Raw genomic sequence first — 27,317 nt, forward strand, 5'->3', positions numbered from 1 at the left:
TACAGACGTTGAATCAATGTAAAAATGAGGGATTTAGCTGTCTGGGGCGATGCTACTCAAACAAAAAGAGCGTTTCGTTGTTTTAAAACCATTACAATTTATGGATTATTTCAGTTGTTTCCTCGCCTTGCAGCAGATTGCCTACAACAAAAATTTTAAAGCAAGACTTTACAAACCGCAACAAAAGATAAGTTTTATGAATATAAATGACTTTTCATTAAATTCGTAATGCTTTTGAAATAGTATTATTTTTGTTGCGTGAAATAATGGAATGGTGATAATAAGGCTTATTTTAATTTTTTCTTCATCAGTTCAAAATACTGTAAATGTCAGATGTTTCGCTAATGTTACGCATCATAACCGTTTCGCCTACTAGGCCGGTGATTCAGCTATTGTTTTATTGAATTCATCAAATGGACGTTGATTCAATGGACACAAACACGCTATTTAGGCTAATATACTAGTAACTTTTTCAATGCGGCCGAATGAATAAATAAATAGCAAAAGTTTTCTTACAATAAATGTTTGTTTTTTTTTTCATTGCAGGAGATAGTTTTGGTATTTACATTGATAACTTACTTTCTTTACTGTTGCAGCCATAGGCGTAGCCAGGGGGGGCGAAAGGGGCCATGGCCCCCCCCAAATTTTCCAAGTTTGGATTCTGAACTTGAGCCCTTTGTTGAAAATGTAATAAAATTTGTAGAAATTTGTAACGTTTTCCAAGACATCTGGCTATTAACACCTCCAAGGACTTGTTTTAGACACACAGAAAGACACCAATAAATTTTGCAAATCGTAAATCGCGCAAAATTTACGCGATTTACGTTTCTTTGTACTAATTTGTGAAAGCAATTTCAGAAAGGCTTACTCTGTTGGGTTTTTGTGTAGTTATTGAGTTTTTGTGTAGCTGAGTTTTTGGTGTTCTCTAATTGTAGCCGCAGTGTTTGCCCGTTGGTGTGTAAGAGCTACCTTTAATAAGTTAGGCTAATAGCTGTTTATCTGCTAATAAATTTCATACAAATATTACCCTAAAAGTGTTTCTAGAAAGCGCTATAATCCATTATTTGAGTGTAATTTTTCAAAAATTTTCCGGGGGAGCATGCCCCCGGACCCCCCTAGATTACGCGTGCCTTCGGCACGCTCTAACCCCCCACCACTTTCATTGCTTCCCTTGCTCAACCCACCAGGATACGCCACTGCACATCAAGTGGCGATGACTTAAATAAAACACTTTGTTGTTCTCTTCAGATCATCAAATATTTGGCCCTCCCCAAATTTGTTTCCTGGCTACGCCACTGGTTGCAGCTTTAGCGAATCACTAGGCATGTCTATTAAATTTATGGGCACAGGCTGCCAGATCAACTTAAGAAAACAGTTTTTTTTTGTCTGAGCGACGGCAAACATTTAAGTGAAAAGGTTTCAACAAAGCCATAAAACATTTTGTCAAGCAGAAAACCTCCATGAGAAGTATTTCCATCGTTCGTATGGTGTTTAGTTATCAAAGTGACACGGTCTATTTGCAGTGGTGTTTTAGAAGTTTATTATAGTAGGCCTATGTTAAAAATATTTGACGACATTATGCAATATTCAGGCTATCTAGCTTGCTTTAAATACCGGTAGTGCAAAAGAAACTGCAGGAACGAAGGCCATCGCAAAACTATTCTTAAAAAGAATGTAGCCTAGGTTAATTATTGAAAGATTAAATGGACTACTATAGCGGTACTGCAGTGAACTAGCGACCTGCCTACAAGTCAGTGATAAAACAAACCAACATCAAACTTCAGTTCCACGAACCTTTGCTTGCCTCTTCAAAAATCACATTCCGCGTCGAGTTTGGGTGCAGTGCTTTCAGAAGCAATACCCTACCAAGAGATCGACTTATTTTTGTATTCTATTTAAAATCACAAACAGGATCAAAAGAATTTATGGCTTGGTCAAATACAAGTTCCTGTCATGACATTTCAAACGGAAAAAGGAGCACTGGGTGTAGATTGCAGGTGTGCTGTTTTACGATCAAATGTTGAATGAAAAAAATAGTCAAATCTTTGGCTATGTCTTACTGTAGCTTACATAACACCGAGGCTATGCTGCAACCTGTGGGGCTAGGCTAGCAAATTTTAGATTTAACTCATTCATTTTGTGTTGTAGATTAGATTTACACAAAAGTTCAACGCTACAGCTAGAAAAATAGGGCAATGAGCTGTTTGTTACTCTGCCGTTTTGAGCTAAGGAAATCTAATTAGGAACATGTGACTGCGGCTCAAAGTACATTGTCGTACAATTAAGTTTGACTACAACTGGAGTTAAAAAGCAAATCACAAGAAATTTTGTCATTCATTATGTCATCTGCATTGTTAGCAGAGGTAGGTCGTGAGAAAGAATCAAGTTTAGCCAATAAAAAAACTAGCTAATAGTTTAAAAAGATAAATTATTGTTTGATGTGCCCGTACCGTAGGCCAAGACGCAGAGTAGGCTGGCCTACAGTATTTTATTTATGATTAAGAAAATTTTCCTGATCACGTTATGATTCAATTTACAAACTTTTAATCTGCCAGAAAGAAACGCCTGGATGTTACCTAAAAGCAAGATACGTTTTGGGCCTAATGACGGCTTTTGCAACTTTAAACGTATATTCGTTGCGAAACGGAATCAACATGGCGATTGTTGCTATGGTTGAGGTAAGGGAGTTTACTTTTGCTAATTTTAAACAAATCTTTCTTGCTTGAGGTAAGAAGAACAACACGCCTGGATGTTACCTAAAAGCAAGATACGTTTTGGTTCGTTGCGAAACGGAATCAACATGGCGATTGTTGCTATGGTTGAGGTAAGGGAGTTTACTTTTGCTAATTTTAAACAAATCTTTCTTGCTTGAGGTAAGAAGAACAACACGATGAACAAAAATTTTAATTTTTAAAAATTAACTAAAAAATTACTGGGTCTGAAAAAGTTGAAAAGATCAAAAAGGGGAAGATCGAAAAAGGATAGCTTGAAGTAGGCCTAGTATTTATTGGTCAGCATAGATCCGTAACTAATGTGAAAAGTTAATCTTTTTTTGTTTCACTGCAGTGTGCAACGGTTGAGATAAATCACAGCACCCTCACTAGGTTAGCTCAAGTAGCCTATTGCTAGACTAGCCTGCATGGGTTGGCTTCTCTTGTGACATACAAAAACAAACATTTGAAACTATCTACATTAAATGATAAAAAAAAAACTAAACGAGTCCAGCAACGTGTCAAAAGTAAGTCTCGGTTAAGGCTTAATCAGTTTTTAAGTGTAGCCTACCTCTTTTATGAATATCATTAATTTCAGCGGAAGCGTTTTCATAAATTAAAAATCTTATTTTGGCAATGTTGAACGTGTTTGAGTTTAAGAGCAAGGTTACCATAAAAAGAATGCTGTTTTAGAAAGCGCTTGGTTGTTTATTGCTAAACGTGGATTACAGTCGTCCCAACCTTATGCTTATATTCATGAGTTTGTTTTTCCCCAGGGTCCTGATAAACTCGACATTCACAATATCAGTTCGGCTTATCGATGTGAGGGGTGTTTCAATAACTATACACAAGAGGAAACTATGCTGAAAAACGTAATGGAGGTCTTTGAAGCTTGTATCGTAGCCAGTAAATGCCTTTAATTTGGGATTTACGATTACAAAAGTAACCTTGTCGTATACGAAATAATGCGTGGGCACTGGGAAGTTGAACAAAAGAAGACACAGAAAATTGCACATTATTTACAAGTCGTTCAACATTCCATTCAACTATGGCCAATTTTTTATGAAATATTTGACAATGTTTTTTCTAGTGAAGACAAATTTTCTTATTAACCAGATTTAAAGGGTAACTATTGTAAGTTAGGAAATTTGTATTCGAAACATCATGACGCCATTTAAAATATTGCATGCCTATTATTTACTTTGTTTGTAAGGAATATATGTGGAGAGAAAGTGTCACTTTACAAAAAGAATGCTTAACTTTTAGACGTTTAAAGTTTCCTACATCCGTGTTGGCTAGCTGCGGAATAAAAACTAATGCATTCTATTGGATTAAAATAATATTGCGCTCACTTGGAAAACAACTAGGCTGTATTGTTAACGAAAGTATAGTGTAATTAGCGAGCAATAAAAAAGCAGTTGTGAATGCACACTTAGCCTACAGTGCTGTTTACAGTAGATAGTGTGCTTACACTTCGCAATTAACTGCATTGTAAATGATATTTTATTGATTTTGTTTCAAGCGTACAAGTAAATTCAAATGGACGGTTGCTCAGCAAGCAACTCTCTTGGGTTCGTATTACATTGGTTACTGCATCACGAACCTACCTGGGGCATGGATGGCTAAACAATTCGGGATTCGCCGTGTCTTGGGCTTCTCAAGCCTGTTTTCATCACTTCTTACTTTGTGGATACCAAGTGCAGCAAAAACCAGCTTTGAGTTAGTCGTACTTGTACGCACTTTTGTCGGTTTCATGCAGGTAATCTTTGCCCATTTCACAAGCCATACCTTTTTGGCTAGGCAGTTTTATTTACAGGCAGCTTGTGAACGTTGGCCGTAGTCTTTTCTAGTATTTTACTTGCAAAAAATTGCTGAGTGATTGCCAGTTATCTTGAGTAGATTTGATTGGCCATAACCCATAACATTAATTTTAAATGACTGTCAATGTTCCATGAGTGCAAAATTTATATTTAGTTTCACCAAACCTGCTTTCTGTGACACTGATTATTATGGATCTTACCTAAAAAGATTTTCTTTTTACGTTAAAAATATGTTAAAAATGAAAAGTGTTATTAGCTGGTTGGATAATTACCATAAAACACTCAAGTTTTGCAGGGCGTTACGTTTCCTGTTGCTATAACCGGATGGGGAATATGGGCTCCACCTTTGGAAAGAAGTCGCCTCATAGCAGCGACGTATTCAGGCGTGTCTACAGGAGTTTTTATCGTGTATCCCTTTGCTGGATTGGTTATCAGCAGTGTTGGATGGGAGGCTTTATTTTACGCGACAGGTTAATAGGCTACCCTTTTTGTAATAATAGTTTTGTGAACATGCAAAGCGCAGTAAAGCTATAATGCTAGCTGTCAATCATCTCCCAGCAAAAACCGTCATAGTTGTTACACATGTACAAGTCAAAATATTTTTTAAAAATCGCTAGCCATGAAGCTTGTGCAGAACATTTGTTCTTCCTCCCGGCCCCGCAAACGCCACACCCGGCTATGTTAATTCGAAAGCTTACAAAGTGTTGAGAGATTGTACAGCTTTTGAAAAGAAGAAATGTTAACGCATCATCGTATCACGTAGTGTAACTTACATCAATGTAATGTACTCGCCTGCGCCTTTATACATCTGCATTGGCACTGTCTACTTTTTGAACCACTGATGAGCCACGCATATTTGCGATGGATGCAGCGCTACATAAAAAACACACATTATTGCTAGCTTATTATGACTATCACAAATACGTAGGCAAAGACTTAGAAGACCGACATCTAAAAGTGCTGTAGTTGAATCTTGTACAGTTGGCTAAAAAAAATTTTACCACGTTTTTTTAGATTAACATGAGCAAGAATACAAGCAAAATATTAACAGTTTAAATAGGCTAGTAGGCCTAGACAAAAACACTGACTTGTGGGTAGCCAACGTACTGTAGTGCATGGTTTAAATTCACTAATACTAGTACTGGGCTTTGCCGGTACCAGAAGAAGGAATATACGTAAGATATTCATGAATGTCAACAAAGGATTTTAGCAAACACAAAAGATCAATGCTTAACAGCACTGAGCAGCTATTTTTACTGCAAACTTGTTTGGGACAAGTTCACAAAACCTAGCGACTCCAATAAGCTTGTACGAAACAGTTAAATCCTGTTATGGCAACTTTGCTGATATTTATTTACTCAAACCGCGCTTAAAATTCACAATTAACCTATACACAGCTAATATCTTAGGTGCTGCTGGTTGTCTATATTCAGTGTTGTGGCTGGTACTGATCCATGATTCTCCCGCGGTCCATCCAAGAATATCAAAGCAGGAACGAGAATACATTGAAACAAGCATTTTTGGACAAAAAGTAAGACACTACAAACGCAACATTTTTTTATGCGATAATCACGATTATTTAATATCGCTTGCTTCTAACTAACAGCCATAACAAAAATGCGGTGTGCCTACAGTACCAAGCATTTCGTCTTGCACGAAAAGTATTAACCAGTTATTGCGAAACACACTCTTCGCATAGTATCAACTGCGTTTTGGTATTTTACAAGTGGATTGACCTTTTCGTCGTTCTGCACTAATGAAAAATTGTTGTTTGTTTAAATTTTGATACCCAATACATTGACTAAATGAAAATTGTTTTGGAAAAACAACCAAGCTGGATAAACAAACTAAAACGAGCTGGTCTGGAAAAATTCCATTTTGAAAGATCATCAATAAGATGGATGGGATGAACTTGGATTTATTGTAGCAGTGTTGCTTCAGTTTCTTTATGTCTGAAATGATAAACATTAAAAGACCTCGGAAAACTGTGAGACCAAACACGACTTAAAAAGTACTTTATTGTATGGAAGTAAACAAAGTGGTCTCACACCTCGTACAGAGTTAAGCCTATTAATTTTTTCTTTGAGTTGCTTTGTACATATTGTTTTTAACCTTTTCTGTTTACGCGATAATCTTATGCCACGTTATTTTGCAAGTCAACCTAAGCCATCGGATAGTTCAACCAGATGGCTCAGTTGGAAATGCCAAAAAGAATGCTAAAAGCATACCATGTAAAATACTTCAACTTTTGGCTTGTTCGGTTCAGCTACGTCCTGTGAGGACAGCCCAGCGGCATGTACTGGATTGTATATATTAATGGCAACACATTTTAAGCAAAAAATTTCACTTCGCTAATCTTGATTAGTCTCAAGCCTATGTCATTGACTCAAAACCTAGCCTAGTCAGCACATCACTAGAACAATTTACTATGGATATGACGTTTCAATATTGCCTGGGTTACTGAATCTTCATGTTCTATTCCAAATTAATTAACTGGCAAAACTTTAACAGGATCCTGAAGAAAATCATCCTATTCCTTGGTTGGCGATGATAACTTCCCTTCCAGTGTGGGCGACTGTTAGTGCTCATCTCAGCGCTAACTGGACAACGACCACGCTAACGATATTAGTTCCAACCTATATCTCAAACGTTCATGGCTTTGACATAAAATCGGTAATTATTTTGAATGGGTGCCAATTGGCTATAGATATAGTGAATTCTGGCATTCGATATGTAACATTATTTGATGTGTGTTTATTGTCATTATTTAATGTGATAGCTTACAAGGGAAGAGGCCGCAAACCGTTTTACATCCACATAATGGATCAGACGGTTTGAGCGTCCTTTATAAAATGAAACTAAAGTTTAGCTTCGTTCTAAAAGCATCCAGGATCTCTCAGTCTCAGTGTAGCCTGGAAAAAACATCGGTACACTGCAAATGCAGTGGTCGGCAATGTAAAAGAACAAACTCACTGCCTTAGAAGCTCTAACAACAATCAACACGATAATGTGTTTTATCATGTGTTGATTGGTGTCAGCCTTTTCATTCAACAACCCAGCAGGGGCTCCAGACAACTGTGGTGGGGTTATTCAATGGTATAATACAAAACACCGTATTATATCGCACGCTTCGAGACTTTTGGAAGCCGTTGAAACGATTGCGAACGTTAATCATTGTAAAGCTGACGAATTTTGCTAAGTGGACAGCTGCCTATTCCCAGCTCAGAACTTTTCAATTATTCGTGGTATTTCTGGATGTGATAAGAAAAGTAGAGTATTTATGAAATTAATTTATTTCTTTATATGATCTTTTTCTTCTAATTAATTGCACATCCTTTTTTGTAAATTTTGTATACGGTATTCAATTATATTTTTTAAGCCAAAACAATTAAGTGGATTATTATCAGTAAACAGGCTCATAAACAAATTTGAAAGAATGCGAAAATGTAACAAGAATAGTGTAGTTCAACGGTCGCAGAATAGTGTTACCAAAAGTATACGTTATCTAGCCTATGTAGTAGGGTGGCTCATTTTCCTTGATGTTCTTTAAAATTTTTGTCAGTTTGGAATAATGTTCCATTTTGCTCACTGATATTTGTAAACCAAAAATTTTTGTTGGGTTTTGATCTTTGACCCTGGTTCACCCAAGGAGAAATTCTGAATTTTTCTGAAAAATTAGTAAACTTCGCAGTGGTTTAGCAGTATCTGAAGAGAGGATTTCTCAAAATTTGACAACGTCATTTTGACATCACTTCCTCTGTTAACTTCCACGTGGAACATCTTCACCCTACTCAAAGTCTGAGAGTCACTAATAGTGCATGCTTTTAGTGTCATTTTAATTGATTTTACAGCCTTTTCGCAGTCAGTGAATCTATAACATAGACCAACAAAAAAATTTTGGCACAAAAGATGAGAGTCGTTTTAGAGTATTTCAGGGCCCCTGATTCCGAAAATGCACTTAGTTTTTTCGAATTGGGTCTAGTTTTCAAGATATTCGACAATGAAAGGTTTTGAAATCGTTTTTCAAAGGCTTTCAATTAGCAAATTACTTATTTTTAGCCCTGTTTACCATTATGATGTCATAATTGCACTTGTCTAGTTCAATTGGTTCATATTGCACGAAAGTTCAAAACGCAAGCAAAGGTTGAAATGAACTGTGTTTAACATAAGGGAGACATAAATACTCAATGAAAACAGTTGTGAATCAGTAGGCCTACATCACAAGAAAAATATCCCGAAAGTCATGTGTTTATGAATGCAGCTTTATATTGAAAAGATAGGCCTACTGAAATGGATACTTGTACAAATGAAGTTTTATTCTAAGCCTTTGCTAAGGCCAAGTTTTTGCTGCAAGAAGTTTTTTTCTGGTCTATAGGCTAAATAAATGGCATATAGGCTAATAAAATATGCCTTTGACAAGTAGGATGCTGTACAAACAACCCAGATATATTTTGCTGCATGAGGCAACGCAGAGGACCAACACATTCTGCGATAGATACAGCGCTATACAAAAACAAGCATTATTATTATCATTATTACTTTGACATGAAGCTGGGTGATCAAGATAAGTCTTGGGTTCCTCCTAAAGTATGCAAACATTGCACTCAAACCCGTTTCTTGGCTCAAGGCTAAGAAGTTCAGAGTGCCATGGCATAAAGAGAACCGTGGAATCACCATGAAAATTGATACTTCTGCACGGTGAGGATGTTCGAAGGAAGTTGGAACATCATGTTTACATGGAGTGTGCAAGACAGTCATTGCATGGATGTTGCTATTTCTGTTTTTTGTTTGCCCTCTCTAGTTTCAAGTGGTGATTTGCTTGAAACAATAGAAAAACGGGCATGACTGAGAGTAACCTCAATACCTTCAGTAATGTTTTGGAGCAAGGTCAAGTTTTTTTCTCAAAACCATTTCTACCACCTACTGTAGTAGTTAAAGATTTAGTTAACAAAAGTGGTAGCTGCAATCTTGGCTCCTCATCTCGATCAACATGGCATTCTTGACTCCAAGGCCAAGATGACGTTCTTCCGCAGCAAGGATAAAACTCTAAGCAGCTACTTTACTGAAGAACATAACTTTGTATTCTGTAATTATATAAATGGCCTTCGTACCTTGATGGGTGTTGCTCAGTAGGCCAATCATATTAAAGAGTTGCGTTTGTTCATCGATAGCTTTGTTTTGCTTATTTGTCTAATGTTAAGCAAAACAATGTATGCATTTTGTTTGTACTTAGTAGCTTACTTAGTAAGTTTGAGACTGTTGAAATCAACAAATATATTAATGCAAAACGCAAGTTATATATTCTACATCTTGTATCCTCAGGCTTACTTCATGTCGTATTTTGATTGGTACTAGGCTAGTAAACGTTAAGTAGCTGTTTGTTTGGGTTGTAATCAACGTGATTGGTTCCAAATAGCGTTTTTATACAACTCAGAAATGTGCCTGGGATTACTTCCAGTTTTGTCTATGTAGTAAACGACACGACGTTAAATCTATAGGGGCTCAAAATTGGGAAAAAAATGTTTTTGCTGTAACTCAAAAACTAAAGCCAATTCGAGAAAACTTAGTGCATTTTCAGAATCAGGGGCCTCGAAATACCTTCAAATGACTCTCACATGTCTTTATATAAAAAAAAGTTTTGTTGGCCTATGAAAATCGATAAACATCGTCAAATGATTCAAGAAACTGAAAGCAGTAGATATTTACTACGTGAAGAGTGCACAAAGAAAATCATGTCTGAAATGTGGTAGAATTCGACATTTTGAGAGTAATACATGTGTCAGTGTTCATGGAGTTGCTAATTAAACCACTTTGCTTGCTACAAGTTTGTGTTACTGCCTCTTATTGTGTCCATTAAGATGCTAGAGTGCATTAGAAGATAGCGGGTGAGCAGTTTCAGGGATAAGCGAAAATTCGATATTTTGAAAAAATTCAAACCAGGTGAACCAGGGTCAAACGTTAATATTTTTTTGTGAAATTTGGTGTAGGAGATACATTTACCAAAAGGAACAATATTCCAAACTGACGAAAAATTTAAAAGAAAAAAAAAATTTTTTCGAGATTTTGCGCCAGCCTACTATGTAGCCTATGCTGTTAAATTGGCAGTAGCAATATGCATGAATGTGCACTTCAAATTAAGAGTTTCACAATGTGAACAGTGTGACCGGGTAGACTACTTAAGCTTTTTATGTTTTAGGTTGGGTTTTACGCAGCAGCTCCTTTCATTTTGAGCTTCTTTTTTATGGTTTTTGGAAGTTTTTCGACAGATTTCATCTTGAAAAAACAATGTCTCAGTCGCATTTTCATGAGAAAGGTACCAAGGCCAGATGATCGTTTTATTGATTATTTGTTTAGTTTATTTTCTGCCATCACAATTGCTACAATTATTGCAACACCAGAAAAACGTTGGAAATATCGGAATTCTGAGAAAACGGCTTAAGTTTTCAATTTTTGTGTAATTTTCAACAATCGTCTGCCATGTCTGCAAGATAACTGAAGCATCGAAAAAAATAAAGACTAAAACCTAAGGCTATAGGCCTAAAAAATCAGTAGGCCTTGCCTCTTTGCGTTAAAATTTCTTTTAGTTTGTATCCTAAAGCTTCTATCAATGAATGATTCTTGCAAACGGTTATAGGCAAATTGTTCGTAAGCAATTGTTCGTAAAACAATTGTTCGTAAACTGTTTTTTCTAAAATGAAATCCGTAAAACAATTCTTCGTAAAGCATTTCTTCGTATACATCAAATTTTAATTGCATGCACGAAAAAATGCTTTAGGAAGAATTGTTTTACGAAGAATTAATTTTGCGAACAATTGTTTTACGAACAATTGCTTACGAACAATTGCTTACGAACAATTTGTCGGACACCCTTGCAAACGGACTCTAATTTATGAAGAAGTTGCGTGTTTTTTTCGCATTCTAATTTGTTTTTCAGTTAATGTCTTCAATGCCTCTTACAATCGTGGCGTGTTCGTTTTTGGTCTTAGCCAATGTTGACGATTTATCTTGGTGGGCTGTTGTTGGCTTGGGTTTGTGCATGGCAAGCTTGGGTCTTGCAAGTAAGTGACCTCAGAAATGCGTAAAAACGTCTTATACATTCTTTTCAAGCCGCTTACTACCGCAGACTATCGAGTTAACATAGGCTAATTTGAAATTGGAGCCCAATAACAATGTTGCAAATAAAAACATTTTGATAGAAAATTGGACCCAAAGCTTCGTTAATCGTTATGTTGATCTAATCATCTTGTGCAATAGATTGAGTTTCGCTTTTAGCAGCATGATCGTTGCTTAACCTATTTCATAATGTAGATATTAACGACCAGTTTTAGCCTGATGCTGCGAGTTTGCTGTGGTAGTAGCGAAGTGCACTATCTTTCGGAACACAGTTCCCTAGTCATGTGCTATGACGAATGGTGTTGAAGTCAGTTGTTGAATCAACAACCGTGCCGAAAGGGAAGAACTACGTCACCAAATCTATTAATCCATTGAAAAAATTTCCCAGCAATAACGCCTAACAACACAGAAACTCGACAGCAGCCTAAAGCCAAACAAAAGGAACGACTCACTGACTTCAACACTGTTTGTCATAGCACATGACTAGGGAACTGTGTTCCGAAAGCTAGTGCAATTCGCTATTACCACAGCAAACTCGCAGCATCAGGCTACAACAGGTCGTCAATGCACTGTGAAGTAATGATCTTGCGTCGCATTAAAGTTGGTAGCATAAAATAAATTTGGGTTTGCTGAAATATGATGTCTTGGTTTTCTTCGAAGCCCACTAACTGTACGATAGGCTACAGTCTACTTAAGACTGTTGTAACGCAAAAGTTGTAGGCTAACTTATTTGAAACCAATGCGGTTTGCTGTCTGAATTTGAAGTTGAAGTAGACTGCTAAAGGACTACATCGCTTCCAGTCCAGTAGCTTATGTGTTAATTAAGACTTGCTACTCTGCATATTAGCCTACAGTCATACATAGTAGGCTACCTAGGTGTGATAAACAAACTAGTAGTTTATGCCTATCTGAATCGAAATTCAAAGAGTGCTTGGACATGTGCTTACTTTTTTCAGCGTCTGGACATGTTTGTTCTTTCGTGGATATTACGCCATGCTACGGAGGAATAATTTATTCGTGTTCAAACACACTGGTCGCAGTCATGGGCTTTGTTTCCCCACAAGTAGCAGGAGCTTTCATTACTGATATAGTAAGATGGTTTATGAGACTATCTGTGCGCTCAGAAGATCTTGTTTTATTTCTAAAGTTGGATTTTCAGCAAAATAAGACTCACCTGATGCTTATTTTGAGTCAAACAACATTTTTATAGGCTACGATTCTAGATCTAAACAATTTTGAATGCAGGTCTACTGTCTGATTGATTGTTTTTGCAATGTGGAGCTATTAGCCTAGTATCATTAACCTTCGTCAGGCGGCATAGGTAGGCTACAATTGTAGCTACCCTCATATAGCCTCGCTACGTTGCATGAAAATCAGCGTCGGTAAGCTATAGGAGTTTATTGGTTCGAAGATTTCAATAGGCCTACACTACACAGACATATCCTATTGTGAATGTTGGCAGTTGCTATGTCCGCAGAGACCAGAAGCGGAAACAACGTAAAACTAGGAAAAGCTGTGTGATTTGTGTCCAACCTACTGTAATTGCGACGAATATTCACATGCAAAGACAACGTGTGTTATTTGTGAAAATGAGTAAACAAGCTTCCTAACATCGTTGAAATTGTAAATAAGGTGTTTTATATTCTTTTGTTATTACAAAAAATTATTACCGTACTTCAAAAATTATGTAGTTTTTTTCTTCCTTTAAATCCATAATGCCGCCTATTAAGGGTGTAAAACAACTTGGCCTCTTATCCAGAGAGCGTGTCTGTGTTTTTTCTTCTTCTGAAATTTGGCCTACGCGATCTAACTTAAAAGTGTAGAGCTGTCAGGAAGTTTCAGGTCAAAACATCTTCCAGCAAAAAAGTTATCACAATTTAAAAACGCAAAAGTTACATTTGTAGCCTGCGTAGGCTATGCCGCCGGACGAAGGTTAAGTCCTCCAATATTGCTGTGTAATTGCGTTAACATTTTGTTTTATTAGAAATCAGCTGACAACTGGCAAACTTTATTTTGGATATCTGCGGTGATATGCATAGTGGGTGCAGCTGTTTTCGCTGGGTTTGCTTCAGATCAAGTTCAACCTTGGGCACAACCAGATCGCGGCAAGAAACGTAGGTTTCGAGTTAGGCCTATACTGGCGCTAAGTAGCCTACTGCATGAAAATTGTAGCTACCAAACACTGGTGTTGAAACAATTTAAAGTCGATAGAGCAGCCCAATGTTGGTGTTTTCACATTGATAGCCTAGTCATTGTTTTGCTTGGTCGGCCTATAAACTATTCAGCAAGCTAAGCTCAGCTTGTTGAATTGTTTTAACTTATTGGAAGTGAAGTTGGACTAACTGTGGCTTCTGTACAAATAATTGTTTATAGCAAAAAAGTGTCTTCAAAGGTGAGCACAAAACCTAAAGGTTGTGGTAAGGAAATCTAGCATTTCCTCAAAAGGAACGAACAAGCTTAAATGTCGTCTTAAAAAAGTGGAAAAAAATGTTAAATATTGATTTCCGCAGGTAGCCTATTGTAACAAGAACATATCATTGAAATTATTTTGGAAAAATACGCGGTAGCTTGTTTCACATATATCTTTCTTTCGCAAGAAATGTTTTAAAATAATATTGTTGGAGGTTTTACATAAGTTAGTCGATCACTGCACCAAACTGCGGATATGCGTTGGTTTCAGCACATTGCACGACAGCAGTTTCAGCCCCGCTGTGTAGGCCTAGCCAGCTAGCCTACATTAGAAAATGTAGAGTGTCAAGCAAGAACAACATTTGTACACTTCCACAAATTTTTGTGGTCTGACCTGACGGGGTATTTTGCTTGGTTTTAAAAACAAGGGCGCCCTCGCTGGTGAATGACGCAACAAGTGTTTTCAGGTTTGGCGGCGCTGTTGGAAAATGAATCAGCTTGACGAAGTTGTAGCGGGAAATGAGAATACTCGGCAAGTTTGGTCGAAATGCCTTCCGGCGACGTCGCATTCCCCATTCTAGTTTATCTTGTTTGGCAATGGGTGTTGTTGTGATCTAAGGCGGCCTTCAAATATTTGGTACAGCCAAAGTCCTTGCATCTTTTGGTATTGTACTTGAGTCATTTAGGTAATTTTGTGTCACTAACTTTGAGTCATCAAGATTAACTTTCTTTTCCTTGTTGGGTGAAATACTCCATTGTTTATGGCCATGAGCAACGTGTATAAGGAAAAAAGACCATGATAAAACTAGTGACAGAACGACCTCCGGGCCGCAAAATTTTTTTCCCACGAGATTTCTGTCCCATTTACATATTTTGGTAAAAGTTTGTATTAAAACCGTGTGAATGCAACATTTTCTCGTTGGCACGGTTGGTCCAGTGGTTTCATCCTCTGCCTAGTGATCGTGAGAACGAGGGTTCGGCGCCCGTCGAAGTTAAACTTTTTTTTTCTTTAAATTAATTTTTGCGTACACAAAAGCTTTTCAAAAAAAGTAGGGTTTGGGGAAGCTTATATTTTATTATCATTGCAGAATTTCATTGGCAAATAGTTATTTCGCAATCTGAATCGACCAATCTCTCAAAACACTTTCGGAAAATCTTACTTTTAGAGTGACTAGAATCAATAAGACAGAAATCTCGTGGGAAAAAATTCGCCTCCGGGCTGGAGGTGATAGTGGCTCCGGCCCGGAAGTGTATGTGCAAGCTGTGTGGCTGTGGTCAAGTTCATGACTTTGGACATTTTTTTTTGTATCATTGTGGTAGCGTACTGCGCAATACAAGAATAGGCTGCACTGGTTGCCTGTAACGTTGGTCAACCCGTAGCGACCAAAAAAAATCAAATTGCCATAATTCTTTTTCAAAAAAGGTGTAACCCAGCATCACCGACACAAAATATTTAACAGTACAATGTGTTGCAAATTTGCAACATTGAGCTAAAGGGTCACTTAAAAGTATTGTTTTGTTTTCTTCACAAACATTCTACTATCCCAAAGTCATGTACTTCCCAGTATCTTTGTTGTGCATACGCAACATAGGGCGCTACGGGAAATGTAAAGTTGAAAAAGGAATCAAGGAAGTCATTCAAATATCTTCAATATCTTGAAGTACAATACCGTACTATATCGGGTGGAATTTTCTGGCCGAACACCCTGCCTCTGGCGAAAATGTTGCTTCCGTTGCATCACTAGATAAAACTATATTGTTGAAAAAAATCACGAAGTTATGTCATATACAAACTGTGCAATTAGTTTTTTAGTCATTGTTCCATCTACTGTATTGATCGTAGTTGTTCATTTTGTTATTATCAGAGCTGAATTTATTGCAACCCAACGCTCAGCAAAGTAGACTGAAGTTGGCCGGTGTTGTGGTTCAAATGATTGAAATTATGTTCCAGGTTATATAGATTAAATACTGTAAGTTTACTGTTTATTATCCAACAAGTGAAAATTTGAATGTAGTTGTGCTGTGGGAGCCGTGTTATTTCTTCAATTTATTTTTCATGAAGCACGTTTTGCTGATGATGCGCATGGTTACGCTTTGCTGTTTAGTGGCATTTAATCAATGTAAAGAATATCATCGCTTGTGCACATTGCCTCCTTCTCATTTTCGTCATTATTCAAACATTGTGTCATAAAAATTAGGCCGATATAGATACTGATCCTGGTGCTGCTTTATTGTCATTACAAACTGACTCTTTAAGAAAACCTTTATACGGTAACCTAGTCTATATGAACGCAAAGAGCACATCGAACAACTGTATTCATTGACACTCAGCTGTCTGTTATTTCTTCTATTTTAGTGAATTATTTATTCCATCTTTTTGAGTTGAAATAAAGCTGTAGCCTACTGCAATTTATCTTGGTTATGTATTGCAATGAAAAAGTAAGAAGTTTGGCGATAAAACTACTAATGAAACTAATTACGACTGAAGAAAGTGAAATACTAGGTCAACCACTTCCACGTAACAAAAATCTCTATACATAAACGCTGAGCTGAAATCAGTTTCAAAACTAAGTTGTAGAAGCACATCAATTGTTAGATGTCCTTTCACTACAGGGCACTACACGTTTGTAGAATTTCAGAACAAAACCAGAGAAAAAAGCATGATCATGTTGGTGTAACTCGGTGTACACAACTATGAATAAACGAAATTTTCATTGACACGGTTTGCAAGTTGAATGGATATCTAAGAAACACCTTTTAAGACACAAGAAACTTGTCTTGTCTCCTAGGTTACCAGTAGTTATATATTCCGGCACCGTCTGAATTACTATCATTAATACTTATCAAATCGACAAACTTGAAAAGATAAGCTATACAGTAGCACGCAATTAGTCATACAAATGTCTGTTTCCATATTCGATAAGTCACTGAGTAGGTCTACCTTTAAGACTTGTTCTATTTGCACAATTTTTTTTCTTCTGCAACCAGGACATTATCGTAGACCAGCCATGCATTACTGCGGCAAAAAATCTTCACTGACAAGTTAAATTAACTTGGCCTTCGAAAAAGTGCTACCGAATTTTGAAGTCAATATAACCATGAAAAAAAGGGAACAATGTACCATGAACAACCCAGAACCCTGACTGCCGTTCTTAAACATGATAAGAAATTGAAACCTTCAAGTGCAGTTATTTCAGTTTTCAGTTTCGATACATTGTATAAATTCCTTTCTCTATTGCACAGTGATACCGCAGGGTTGAAACCATACGATAGGCACTGTCTCCTTAGTGTTACCTCACATCATGCTAGTGAGTACACCACCTATTACTTTTTAAAATATCCGACTCTTCTCAGATAGCGGATCAAGATGGGAACAGACACAAGGGTTATGCTTGCTCGAAGGGGAAGGATAAGCTGAAAAAAAAAGTTTATATTTATGTTAAACACACAGAAAAAGCCACTGCGCTTAAACTGAACACTATAAATTACTAGGCGCATGCTCACAAAGGCCATCTGAAAATATTTCATATTAGCACATAAACGGATCCCTGCCTTAGCAGTCACGTTTGTAAATAAAGGACGCCCTTTTGTTTGCAATTAGATTCATCGTCACTTTGTTTCCATTGATTAAAACTGTCATTAGGGAACAATCCAACGAAAACGAAAAACGCCATACTCGAGTGATGCCCTTTTTAAATCTCCACATCTCCATGATTAACAATGTGAAAACAACTGCTGTTTCGTGTGTAAACATAAACGACCTATTGAAACATTTCTAGTTTTTCATGAGAACACTTTTGTTCTATATTTTTGTCTGTCAAAACCAATAATTGAGCCACCGTACCTTATGGATAGCATAAGCAACAACCATAGTACTTGCACCACCAGCAATAGCAGATGTTTCAATTCCCATTTTGGCAAACATGCCAACTATGTCAATGCCACTGAAAATGAAAAAAGAATGAAATTCATACAGCAATGATAAAAAGAATTCCTAAAGTGAAGTATGTCGGCTGCGGCTGCGTAGCCGAGTGGTGAGAACGTCTGCGCGACGTTCGAAAGCACGTGGGTTCGACACTGCTCCAGAGCACGCGGCTGTGTCTCGGCAAAGACACTTAATGGCAAGCCAAAATATGGGGAGCAGCTGACTCAAAGGCTATATGTCACTTCGCTGCTTCCTTCGTCTGTTGTATCGCATCTGTGATCGCAGTATGTTATCGCAATGGGCGCAAATAAAAGCATGATTATTATTAAGTAATTTTATCACATAATAGATAATATCGCAGTAAATGATGTCAAAAATGTCACAAAGTTAAGCAAAAACCAAAGAAAATAAAGTCACAAAGTTGCAAATGAGTTCAAGATTTAAGTTGTTCATAAAAAAAAATTAAATCACCCAAAATATGCAAGCAAAATTATCTACTATACCTGGAAACAAGCAAATAGCATATTCCAACAGACACCAATGAAATGGCAATGTGAAATGCAACAGCAAAACTGCCATAAACCGCAAATAATTTTTTTAACTGGGCAGTTTTTGACTTGGGAATCTCTTCATCCTCTGCTGAGGAATCAGAAGTCTTGGGTTCGTTTCCTTGCTTGGGTTGATTGTTTATGGTGCTGTACTGCCGCTTACCTGAACAAATTTAAGTAAATAAAACCGGTCAACCATTACTATATAATAATACTATGTATCACGAAGCCTATATAACAGCGATGCTTGAGGTGTGTTTATTCAAATAGAATGTTACTCTTTTTGAGTGTACAATCAATTAGACCTTTAAAAAGATTCCTGGTTCTTTAGGGCAAAGCAAACTCGTGATGTTGCTTTGATAAATAAAAACATTTATATAGCTTTCTATTCATTACTGCAACCAACAAACCCATAAGATGTACTTTTATGCTTATCATATATAATATTACAAATTAATCTTAACAGACGTTAAGGTATATTTTAACCATTCATTTACGTAAACTGCAATGTTTCACAAGTGGGCACAATGCTGATTTGTACAGCAAAAAAAAGTAACAACTTATTGTAAAATCGTAATACTGTACTGAGAAACATAACAATTATTTACCCATAAAATCAAACGAGCAAAAGTAGGAGTCTGGTTTTTCAGGAAAGCAAACATTGGTCATTGTGATTGGACGTTGTGATTGTGATCGTGCACCATTTGCAAAAAGGAAGTCGTCAGAGAAACGGTGTGAAATATCAGATAAATTTGTACTGGTGGTCCGGTCAGAATAAGGGTAAGATTTAAATAATTGAACAAAACTTGAATCAACTTCTATTGGTCCTACATCAGCAAACGTTTTCCTTTCTATTTCATCATTTTGTACCAAGCCTTGAGTACTAGTAGAATGACTGTTTGATGCAAGCATTGGACCATTTGTTTTCAAATATTGAACTGCTTTAAAAGGATGTAAATTGTGGCAAGATGTTAATCGAATAAAGTGATTACATTTTGCCAACAAAGCAGCCTTTGGTTGGAGTGATTTTACATAAAAGATCATAGCTTGCAATAGACAAATTCTATAAATGAAAAGTAACAATAATTAGCCATGTGCAAGTCATTGTAATGTGGTCCATATTCTGCAACACTCAAATGCCACATGACCTCAATGACACGAGACTTGGTCATTGCCAGGTTAACAACAATACAGTAAAAAATAAACAAGTGAATTAATAAATACTGAAATATAAATACCGTATTTCAAAGTAAATGTAAAGTTTATGAGGTAAGCTTGCACACCAACATCCGAGCCACTATTAGGAGTTAAAAGCAATGACTGAATTTTGGCAGACATTTCAACACAAGAAATAACACGTCATTCCTAAGGTCTCGAGTCATGCTGGTCTTATGGCATATTGATCACATCATTTGGATCGTTATAATGTTGTGTATGGATTAGCCTATTTATGTTACTTCAAAATTGAAAAAAATATTTCAGTATCCTCAGGTTTAAAGAATTAGTTCTCATCCAGCAAAATCATTAAAAGTTTTTGATTTTCAAATTTCGTATGCTTTTTGTATCTTGCCATTACAACACAAAAATTTTCCTTCCATTTTTCATATTTACCTCATCTAAAACATCATTTAAAAATAGTCTGCATGTTGAAGGTTGGCGGTATTTACCAAACTTGTATAATATACAACTGATTGACTTGTATTCAGATACTGCTTTAAATTGTAATCTTACCAACAAGATTACCGGAAATTACAGTTAGACATGCATTTTTTAACAAAAAAAAAGGATACACCACATGGCACTGAGAAAAATGAACTTTTAATCTAAGCACAAGATCTTCATGTTATTTCATTTTCAATGAGCCTAAATGTAACAAAAACACTGTTGTGAAGAAAGGGGCGTTCTTCCCGGCTATCAGCACAAGGCTGAGCACTCACTAGTACAGCCTTTCTTCACAATGTCCTCTGCCCTGGCGCCTGCTGGTTTTGTTGGCTCTTTCTTTGTTTCCACAAAGATAAGAGTTAAACTGACTGGTAAAGCGGTAGTCGAATAAATTTGTGGTAGAATACGGTGCGATACTGATGAGCCCAGCCTCATGGGCGAAACACGTGTCTATCGCTGTCAATTCTTGCTACAAATCGGCTGCCGAGAAACAAAAACACTGTTGTTTGTTTCTATGGGTTATCAAAGCACTTCCAAACCAATTGGAAATGAGCCTTTTTACAGAGCCATGGAGCTTTTAGATCTTTTGTAATTTTTCTTTATACCGTATTCTACTAAACTTTGCCATTTTTCAAACAGCATCATACCCTTCAATACCACATCATTTTACATTATTACATATATCTAACCTGGTTCGTTTTATTGGCTGCCATATATTCGTGTTAAGTTTAGTGGTTCAACTTTAAAAAAATAAAGTAGATTTAAAACTGATACTCTGAATGCTATCTTGGGTGTGAGTTTATGTTTATCAAGTGGGAACTGTGTACAACTTTTGCAGTGTGTGTATTGTATATAATATGTATACATAACTTGCATATTTCAAACATGCACTGCTCTTGTTTTTGGAAAATAAACCATTGCTTGATTAATCTTCTCCAAGTTCTGATACTAAATAAAGCGATAGTCTTAGTCGGCTCAAATTCCACATTATAACTTGGGTAGAGAGGTTACTTTTTTCCAACCATAAACAGAAATAGCTCAGCATTAATACGACTTTGTATTGTTGCTGAACTTTTGTCAGTTTATAATTCCACATTAATAGAACATTAACCTATTATCAATATTTTGTTCTTCTTTTCAGGCTTTATTCTCACTTCAAGTGGGGTCGCTGGTGCAGATTACAGTCCTTCACATCACTCTGTCAGCAGCATCTTTCTCATTCACTCCCACTATCAATCAATTAATCAAGTTTATTTCGGCATAGCTCCACATTTATTTTCAATGTACACATCAGGAGATATAACAAATAGCTTTTTTTTTAAATAGAAACTACACCATGAAGGCACCGAAAAAATCATGCAGTTATCTAAGTCAAGGTGCTCCCACAATATTTCCATACTATTTCCATATCTTTTGTTACACAATCTCTCCATTTTCTTTTCAGCCTTCCTCGCTTTCTTTTACGAACTTTCAATTGTCTCATTCTTCTTCCTACATAGCCTAATCTTCATAGATCTCCTTACAAAGTGACTCAACCATTTAAGGTGTGTTTCTCTCAGCTTGTCTTCTAGCTCTCCAACTTGCATAATTTGTTCTCTGATGATTTCATTTCTTACCCTGTCCTTGTTTGTCAACCTCACAATATTTTGTTAATTTTTCAAATTCATTTGATTGCAATATCAAAGCAAGTTTCCAAAAAATCAACACGAGGTCCGTAAGTGGCCTGGAAACACAATTGATCGTAGCCACATATTTTTGACTCTGATCCTGTTTACCAGTAAGACTCCAATCCATGAATTGTAGAATGCAACCAAACCAATAAATTAAAACAGTCAGGTTTAGCAATCAGCAAAATTTGAGCTTTCCTCGCCCAAAAGGCGGCTTCGTCAGCAGGGTCCCACGAATTACCCATAAGCCCCATAAGTACCCATAAGTACCCATAAGCACCATAAGTCGCGTCAAATTACCCATAAGCCCCATAAGTCGCGTTGAATTACCCATAAGCTCCATAAGTCGTGTCGAATTACCCATAAGCACCATAAGTCGCGTCGAATTACCTATAAGCCCCGTAAGTCGCGTCGAATTACCCATAAGCCCCATAAGTCGCGTCGAATTACCCATAGGCACCATAAGTAGCATTGAATTACCTAGAAGTAACGTCAAATTACCCATAAGCCTGTAGTGTAGAGTGTAGTCTATAGCCGTCTAGAAGCCTAGTAGTCGGCTGCATAGCCGAGTGGTGAGGAGCACTGGCTGGGCGTTCCAAAATATAGTTTGACACCGCTCAAGAGCAGGACACTTGAAGGCATGCCTAAAGGTGGACACGAAGATTGGCTTCCTTGCCTTCCCGTCCGCTTATGTGTAATCTGCAGGTTGCTGCAGCAGATGGAGTGTTTTGTCTGATAAAACACTTTAACATTGGACAATTTTTCCTATGAACCAGGTGACTGCAGCATAGCAATCGTTCTCGCACTCAGCTAGAGAGACCTAATTCTTGCTTTGAATTTGATAATTAAAGAAAAAAAGAATAATGGCAAGGGTGGGAATCAAATTCATGTCACCAAATTCAATAGCCCTTTGGCTAAACCACTCCGCCACGCAAGTGCTTGTGAAATCTTCGCCTAATTTGGTTTATATCGGTAATGTTTCGAGAACGTTCACAATATTATCAGTTTAGTTTGTTTTTATTTCTGACCATCACAACGAAAAAAACAATATACGACAAACTTAGCAGAGGTCTATAAAAGGTAACAGCGCCAAAACGCGGACGTTATAACATGCATGATACCAAAGCAGGACAATCAGTTTAAAATGACACGATCGCAAGTCGCAACAGCGACTTGCAGGTTAGGCCTACATATACGCTAACATGAAAGCGTAAGTAATTCCACGTTGCATATGGGTAATTCGACGCGACTTATGGGTAATTCGACGCGAGTCAAATTACCCATAAGCCCCATAAGTCGCGTCAAATTACCCATAAGCCCCATAAGTCGCGTCGAATTACCCATAAGCCCCATAAGTCGCGTCGAATTACCCATAAGCCCCATAAGTCGTGTCGAATTACCCATAAGCTCCGTAAGTCGCGTCGAATTACCCATAAGCCCCATAAGTCACATCGAATTACTTACGCCTTCATGTCAGCGTAGCCTATATGTAATCTGCAGGTTGCGACTTGCGATCATTTTAAACTGATTGTCCTGCTTTGGTATCATGCATGTTATAACGTCCGCGTTTTGTCGCTTCTACCTTTTATAGATCTCTGCTAAGTTTGTCGTATATTGTTTCTTCGTTGTGATGGTCAGAAATAAAAACAAACTAAACTGATAATATTGTGAACGTTCTCGAAACATTACCGACATAAACCAAATTAAGCGAAGATTTCACAAGCGCTTGCGTGGCGGAGTGGTTTAGCCAAAGGGCAATTGAATTTGGTGACATGGGTTTGATTCCCACCCTTGCCATTGTTCTTTTTTTTCTTTAATTATTAAGTTTAAAGCAAGAATTAAGTCTCTCTAGCTGAGTGTGAGAACGATTGCTATGCTGCAGTCACCTGGTTCATAGGAAAAATTGTCCAATGTTAAAGTGTTTTATCAGACAAAACACTCCATCTGCTGCAGCAACCTGCAGATTACACATAAGCGGACGGGAAGGCAAGGAAGCCAATCTTCGTGTCCACCTTTAGGCATGCCTTCCAGTGTCCTGCTCTTGAGCGATGTCAAACTATATTTTGGAACGCCCAGCCAGTGCTCCTCACCACTCGGCTATGCAGCCGACTACTAGGGTTCTAGACGGCTATAGACTACACTCTACACTACAGGCTTATGGGTAATTCGACGTTACTTCTAGGTAATTCGATGCTACTTATGGTGCCTAGATGGGTAATTCGACGCGACTTATGGGGCTTATGGGTAATTCGACACGACTTATGGGGCTTATGGGTAATTCGACGCGACTTATGGGGCTTATGGGTAATTCGACGTGACTTATGGGTACTTATGGGTAATTCGTGGGACCGCGTCAGCATTCTTATTTAAATAAAATCAATGGTTAAATTTTATTTAGATAATACTGACTGACCCGCCTTTGTGGCGGTAAAAGTTCCAGTTACAAATTTTATCAGTTTCCGATCCTGGCTGTTTTTATTTACTGATTTTATTAGTTTGGTTTGGTTGCATTCTGCAGTACAGTACACCCAACACCCATACGATTCGGAAAAAGTAAACAAGTTTTGTCTACCCAGAGTTGCCAGATTCTCAGTTATGAAGTTGCTAGCCAGTGGTTTGCAACCTTTTTTTAGTCATAGACCCTTTTTAGTAAACTTTCAAGCCTGCATACTCCATCATCATCATCTAAATTCTGTTTTGTCCGCACTAGTGGGGTTCACCTATTTTTTTTCTATGCAGCTATTGCCTTCACTCCTATTTGATTGCGGTAGATATTCTCCATCTCGTTCGGTTCATCGCATCGCCTTCCTTTAGTCCAACTTTGTCTGCCTCATTCTTCATCTGTCCCTTCCATGTTCTTTTTGCACGTCCCATTTCCCCTTCTCATCTACTTTCAAAGCGTTCAAAGTCAATGCTTTTCAAAGAAAACTTCCTTCTTCCCTCCTCACAATCTTACTCCGTTTGCCATGGCATGTCGGCAGCCGTGGCCGAGTGGTTAGCGCGTTGGGCTCGCAGTCGAGAGCCTGCATGTTCGACTCCAGCCACCCGCACTTGCTGTTGTTTCTCTGGGCAAGAAACTTAACGATAATTGCTTCTACCTAGTGATCGATTTCGAGTAATGGGTAGTACCAAATTTAAGTCATAAGTAGAGTCAGGGCCGGATTTAGCTGATGGGGGGGCCCGGGGCACTTTTAGATCGGGGGGCCCCCATGCAAAAATTTTTTTCAACCCTACGGCGCGAAAAACCATCTCTACGTCTACAGTAGCATCAGTCCAGTACTGCACAGCATTTTGCAGAAACTTTAAAGGCCAAAAGGAAAAAAATAACACAAAATCACATTTTAACCACATAGGGGGGCCCTTCAAAAGTCGGGGGGCCCGGGGCAACTGCCCCCTCTGCCCCCCCTAAATCCGGGCCTGAGTAGAGTAGACAACCAGAAACTGACATTGCAGTCGGCTGCAGCGTGGGTCAGGTGTATGTCGGAAGGCGTACACCGATGCATAGCGCTCAAGTCCGCTTTCCCGCAATGCAGGATAAAGATAAACAAACAAACAAGTTGTTCAATAGACTAATAGTCTCTCTCATCTCAAGCATATTCAATTTTGGAAACCTAACAACAATAAAACCGATGCAAATGATCAGAGCTCACTTTGATTTGTTTCAGAAAACGTTAAACACTTATTTCCGGAAGAGCAAAGTATTTCTATTGAGGTCAATTTTTGGATTTCATAACTCTTGACTGATAATGTGGCCAGGTGACAGAATCCGACATTCATAAAGAGTCCCTATCTCTGCATGCAGCAAATTGCATGTCAACATGGATTTTCTATTGCCCGCCCAGTTTCGAGTCCATGCCTAGATGTTTGTTTTGGTTGTCTGCCACATTTTTGGCTATTGGTGAGTCCAAATTTTGGTCTTTTATTGATTGTGGCCTAACAGTTTTAGAACTTTTGATTTTTCTATTGCTCCAATTGAACGTAGCTTCGTCAGTCAAAATGTTCTCCATTTTATGTGGTCAAGTAGCCTTTTGTTGATTGTGCTTCTCATCATGTAATATTGGAAAGATTTTGAGTTTTTTTATTGTTGTTGACGTTCAAGATAGGCTAAGCTACGTATTCTGGACTGGTAAGTAGGCTACGACTAACTTTAAAGTAACTTCTACTTCAGTTTGATTGCGAGTCTATTGGAAAGCTTTTTGCAAATACTTTTTAGCCTAAGTCGATTTGATGTTGTAGCCTACCGTACTGCAGTTTCTCCATTGTTGGTCACGGCTAGTTCGGATTCATATACAAATAGCCTACCTGACTTAGGCTATTACGTTACAAATCATTTACAATTAGGCTACCGATAAGCTAAAACGTAGTCGTCACACAGTTCAAACGAGCTTGAAAATGCAAAACATTCAAACAACATACGAAAAATATCTCCAAAATAGTAGGCTCGCTGCAGTTCTGTTGGGGACAGAAAATGTAACAAAAATTCTCATGGTAGCCTATGCTCATACATTTGCAACGCCCACGTTGTGTGTTCAAGACTAAGTAATAAACCAGCCCAACAGCATTGCACAAGTCAAGTCACTGTTGTTTATTTCTTTTACCGCTTTCTGTGAGATAATAATTGCACATTCTAAGTAGACTGCAGTTTTTACAGGCTACAACTCAAACAACTAGCAACTGATTTAAAGAAATATGTGGCAAATTCTAAATGTAGGAGGTAGGCAAAAGCAGTAGGGCAAACATAAAGTGTGCATTTTTGAACAATAAACCATTAAGCTACGGGGCCACAAACAGGGGCGGCGGATGCTCCCCCTGCCCTCAATTTTTCTGCAGATGGAGGGGCAGGGGGGGCAATGGTGCCCTTTTGAAGTCATGTAAGCTACTGCACATTTTGCAATATGGGAACGTTCAAATATTACGTAGGCTAACGCTTTTTTTCCGAATTTTTGACCCCCCCTCCCCCATGTAACGCCAACGTAACGCTTTTTTCAATCCCCCCATCCCCCATGTAACGCTTTTTCACTACGAATTTAGCACAAAAAACTACCATTTCGTACTCGAAAGCGTTACGAAACGTTTTGCTTGAACCCCCTCCCCCCCGATGTGACGCTAACGTAACGCTTTACATAAACCCCCCCCCCCTCGAAGGCGTTACGTAATATTTGAACGTTCCCTATAACAATTTCTGCTATTCGCTTTTAGCCTAATTACCTTATAATCTTTCATTTTTGCCTCAAAATAATATATACGGCACAAAATTTTGCAACACAGTAGGCTACAAGCTTTAAAACTCGTTTTTTTTTCAGCAGCCATCGTGGCCTACCGGGAGCTCCTTCTCGGCGGCCAAATCTGCGTGCTTGGAGGCCAAAATACAAATTAATGATAGCATAAGTAAATAGAATTAAACTTGCAACAATGCTAAAATGATCACTTGGCGTTGTTGAAGTCTGGGCCTGGGCGACGTC

The 27,317-nt window shown here is 37.8% G+C and overlaps 2 protein-coding genes across 3 annotated transcripts; one reads left to right on the forward strand and one right to left on the reverse strand.

The window, feature by feature from the left end:
* The first annotated feature begins 2,191 nt into the window (after positions 1–2,191).
* Positions 2,192–16,295, forward strand: LOC145777228 (sialin-like). 2 transcript variants are annotated; one of them, XM_082588554.1, is made up of 12 exons: positions 2,192–2,363; positions 2,556–2,678; positions 3,488–3,583; positions 4,234–4,470; positions 4,827–5,001; positions 5,941–6,062; positions 7,043–7,204; positions 10,728–10,844; positions 11,466–11,589; positions 12,601–12,734; positions 13,629–13,758; positions 14,521–16,295. In XM_082588554.1, the coding sequence occupies exons 1-12, from the start codon at positions 2,340–2,342 to the stop codon at positions 14,553–14,555; spliced, it is 1,479 nt and encodes a 492-aa protein (XP_082444680.1). In that variant the 5' UTR covers positions 2,192–2,339; the 3' UTR covers positions 14,556–16,295. The 2 variants fall into 2 exon arrangements, with proteins under 2 accessions (XP_082444680.1, XP_082444681.1); XM_082588555.1 differs by lacking the exon at positions 2,556–2,678 and adding an exon at positions 2,728–2,824 and having other exon boundaries at positions 2,326–2,363.
* A 257-nt stretch (positions 16,296–16,552) lies between these two features.
* On the reverse strand, positions 16,553–19,584 carry LOC145777229 (uncharacterized). Its single transcript, XM_082588556.1, has 4 exons — positions 19,135–19,584; positions 18,482–18,689; positions 17,898–17,997; positions 16,553–17,467 (listed from the first exon to the last, which is right to left on the reverse strand). Exons 1-4 carry the CDS (start codon positions 19,568–19,570, stop codon positions 17,378–17,380), a joined length of 834 nt encoding a protein of 277 aa, XP_082444682.1. The 5' UTR covers positions 19,571–19,584; the 3' UTR covers positions 16,553–17,377.
* Positions 19,585–27,317: the final 7,733 nt, after the last annotated feature.

Source organism: Aplidium turbinatum, chromosome 9, assembly GCF_918807975.1.
Source record: "Aplidium turbinatum chromosome 9, kaAplTurb1.1, whole genome shotgun sequence".
NCBI lineage: Eukaryota > Metazoa > Chordata > Ascidiacea > Aplousobranchia > Polyclinidae > Aplidium > Aplidium turbinatum.

Bases quoted from the DNA above. Each gene is read 5' to 3' on its own strand.
- LOC145777228 (XM_082588554.1), top strand. From the start codon at position 2,340: ATGTCATCTGCATTGTTAGCAGAG. The intron at 6,063-7,042 runs GTAAGACACTAC...AAACTTTAACAG, and splicing joins CAAGCATTTTTGGACAAAAA to GATCCTGAAGAAAATCATCC. The intron at 11,590-12,600 runs GTAAGTGACCTC...TACTTTTTTCAG, and splicing joins GGCAAGCTTGGGTCTTGCAA to CGTCTGGACATGTTTGTTCT.
- LOC145777229 (XM_082588556.1), bottom strand. From the start codon at position 19,570: ATGATCTTTTATGTAAAATCACTCCAACCAAAGGCTGCTTTGTTGGCA. The intron at 17,998-18,481 runs GTATAGTAGATA...TTTCATTTTCAG, and splicing joins TGCTATTTGCTTGTTTCCAG to TGGCATTGACATAGTTGGCA. The intron at 17,468-17,897 runs GTACGGTGGCTC...TTTTTTTTTCAG, and splicing joins TTGCTTATGCTATCCATAAG to CTTATCCTTCCCCTTCGAGC.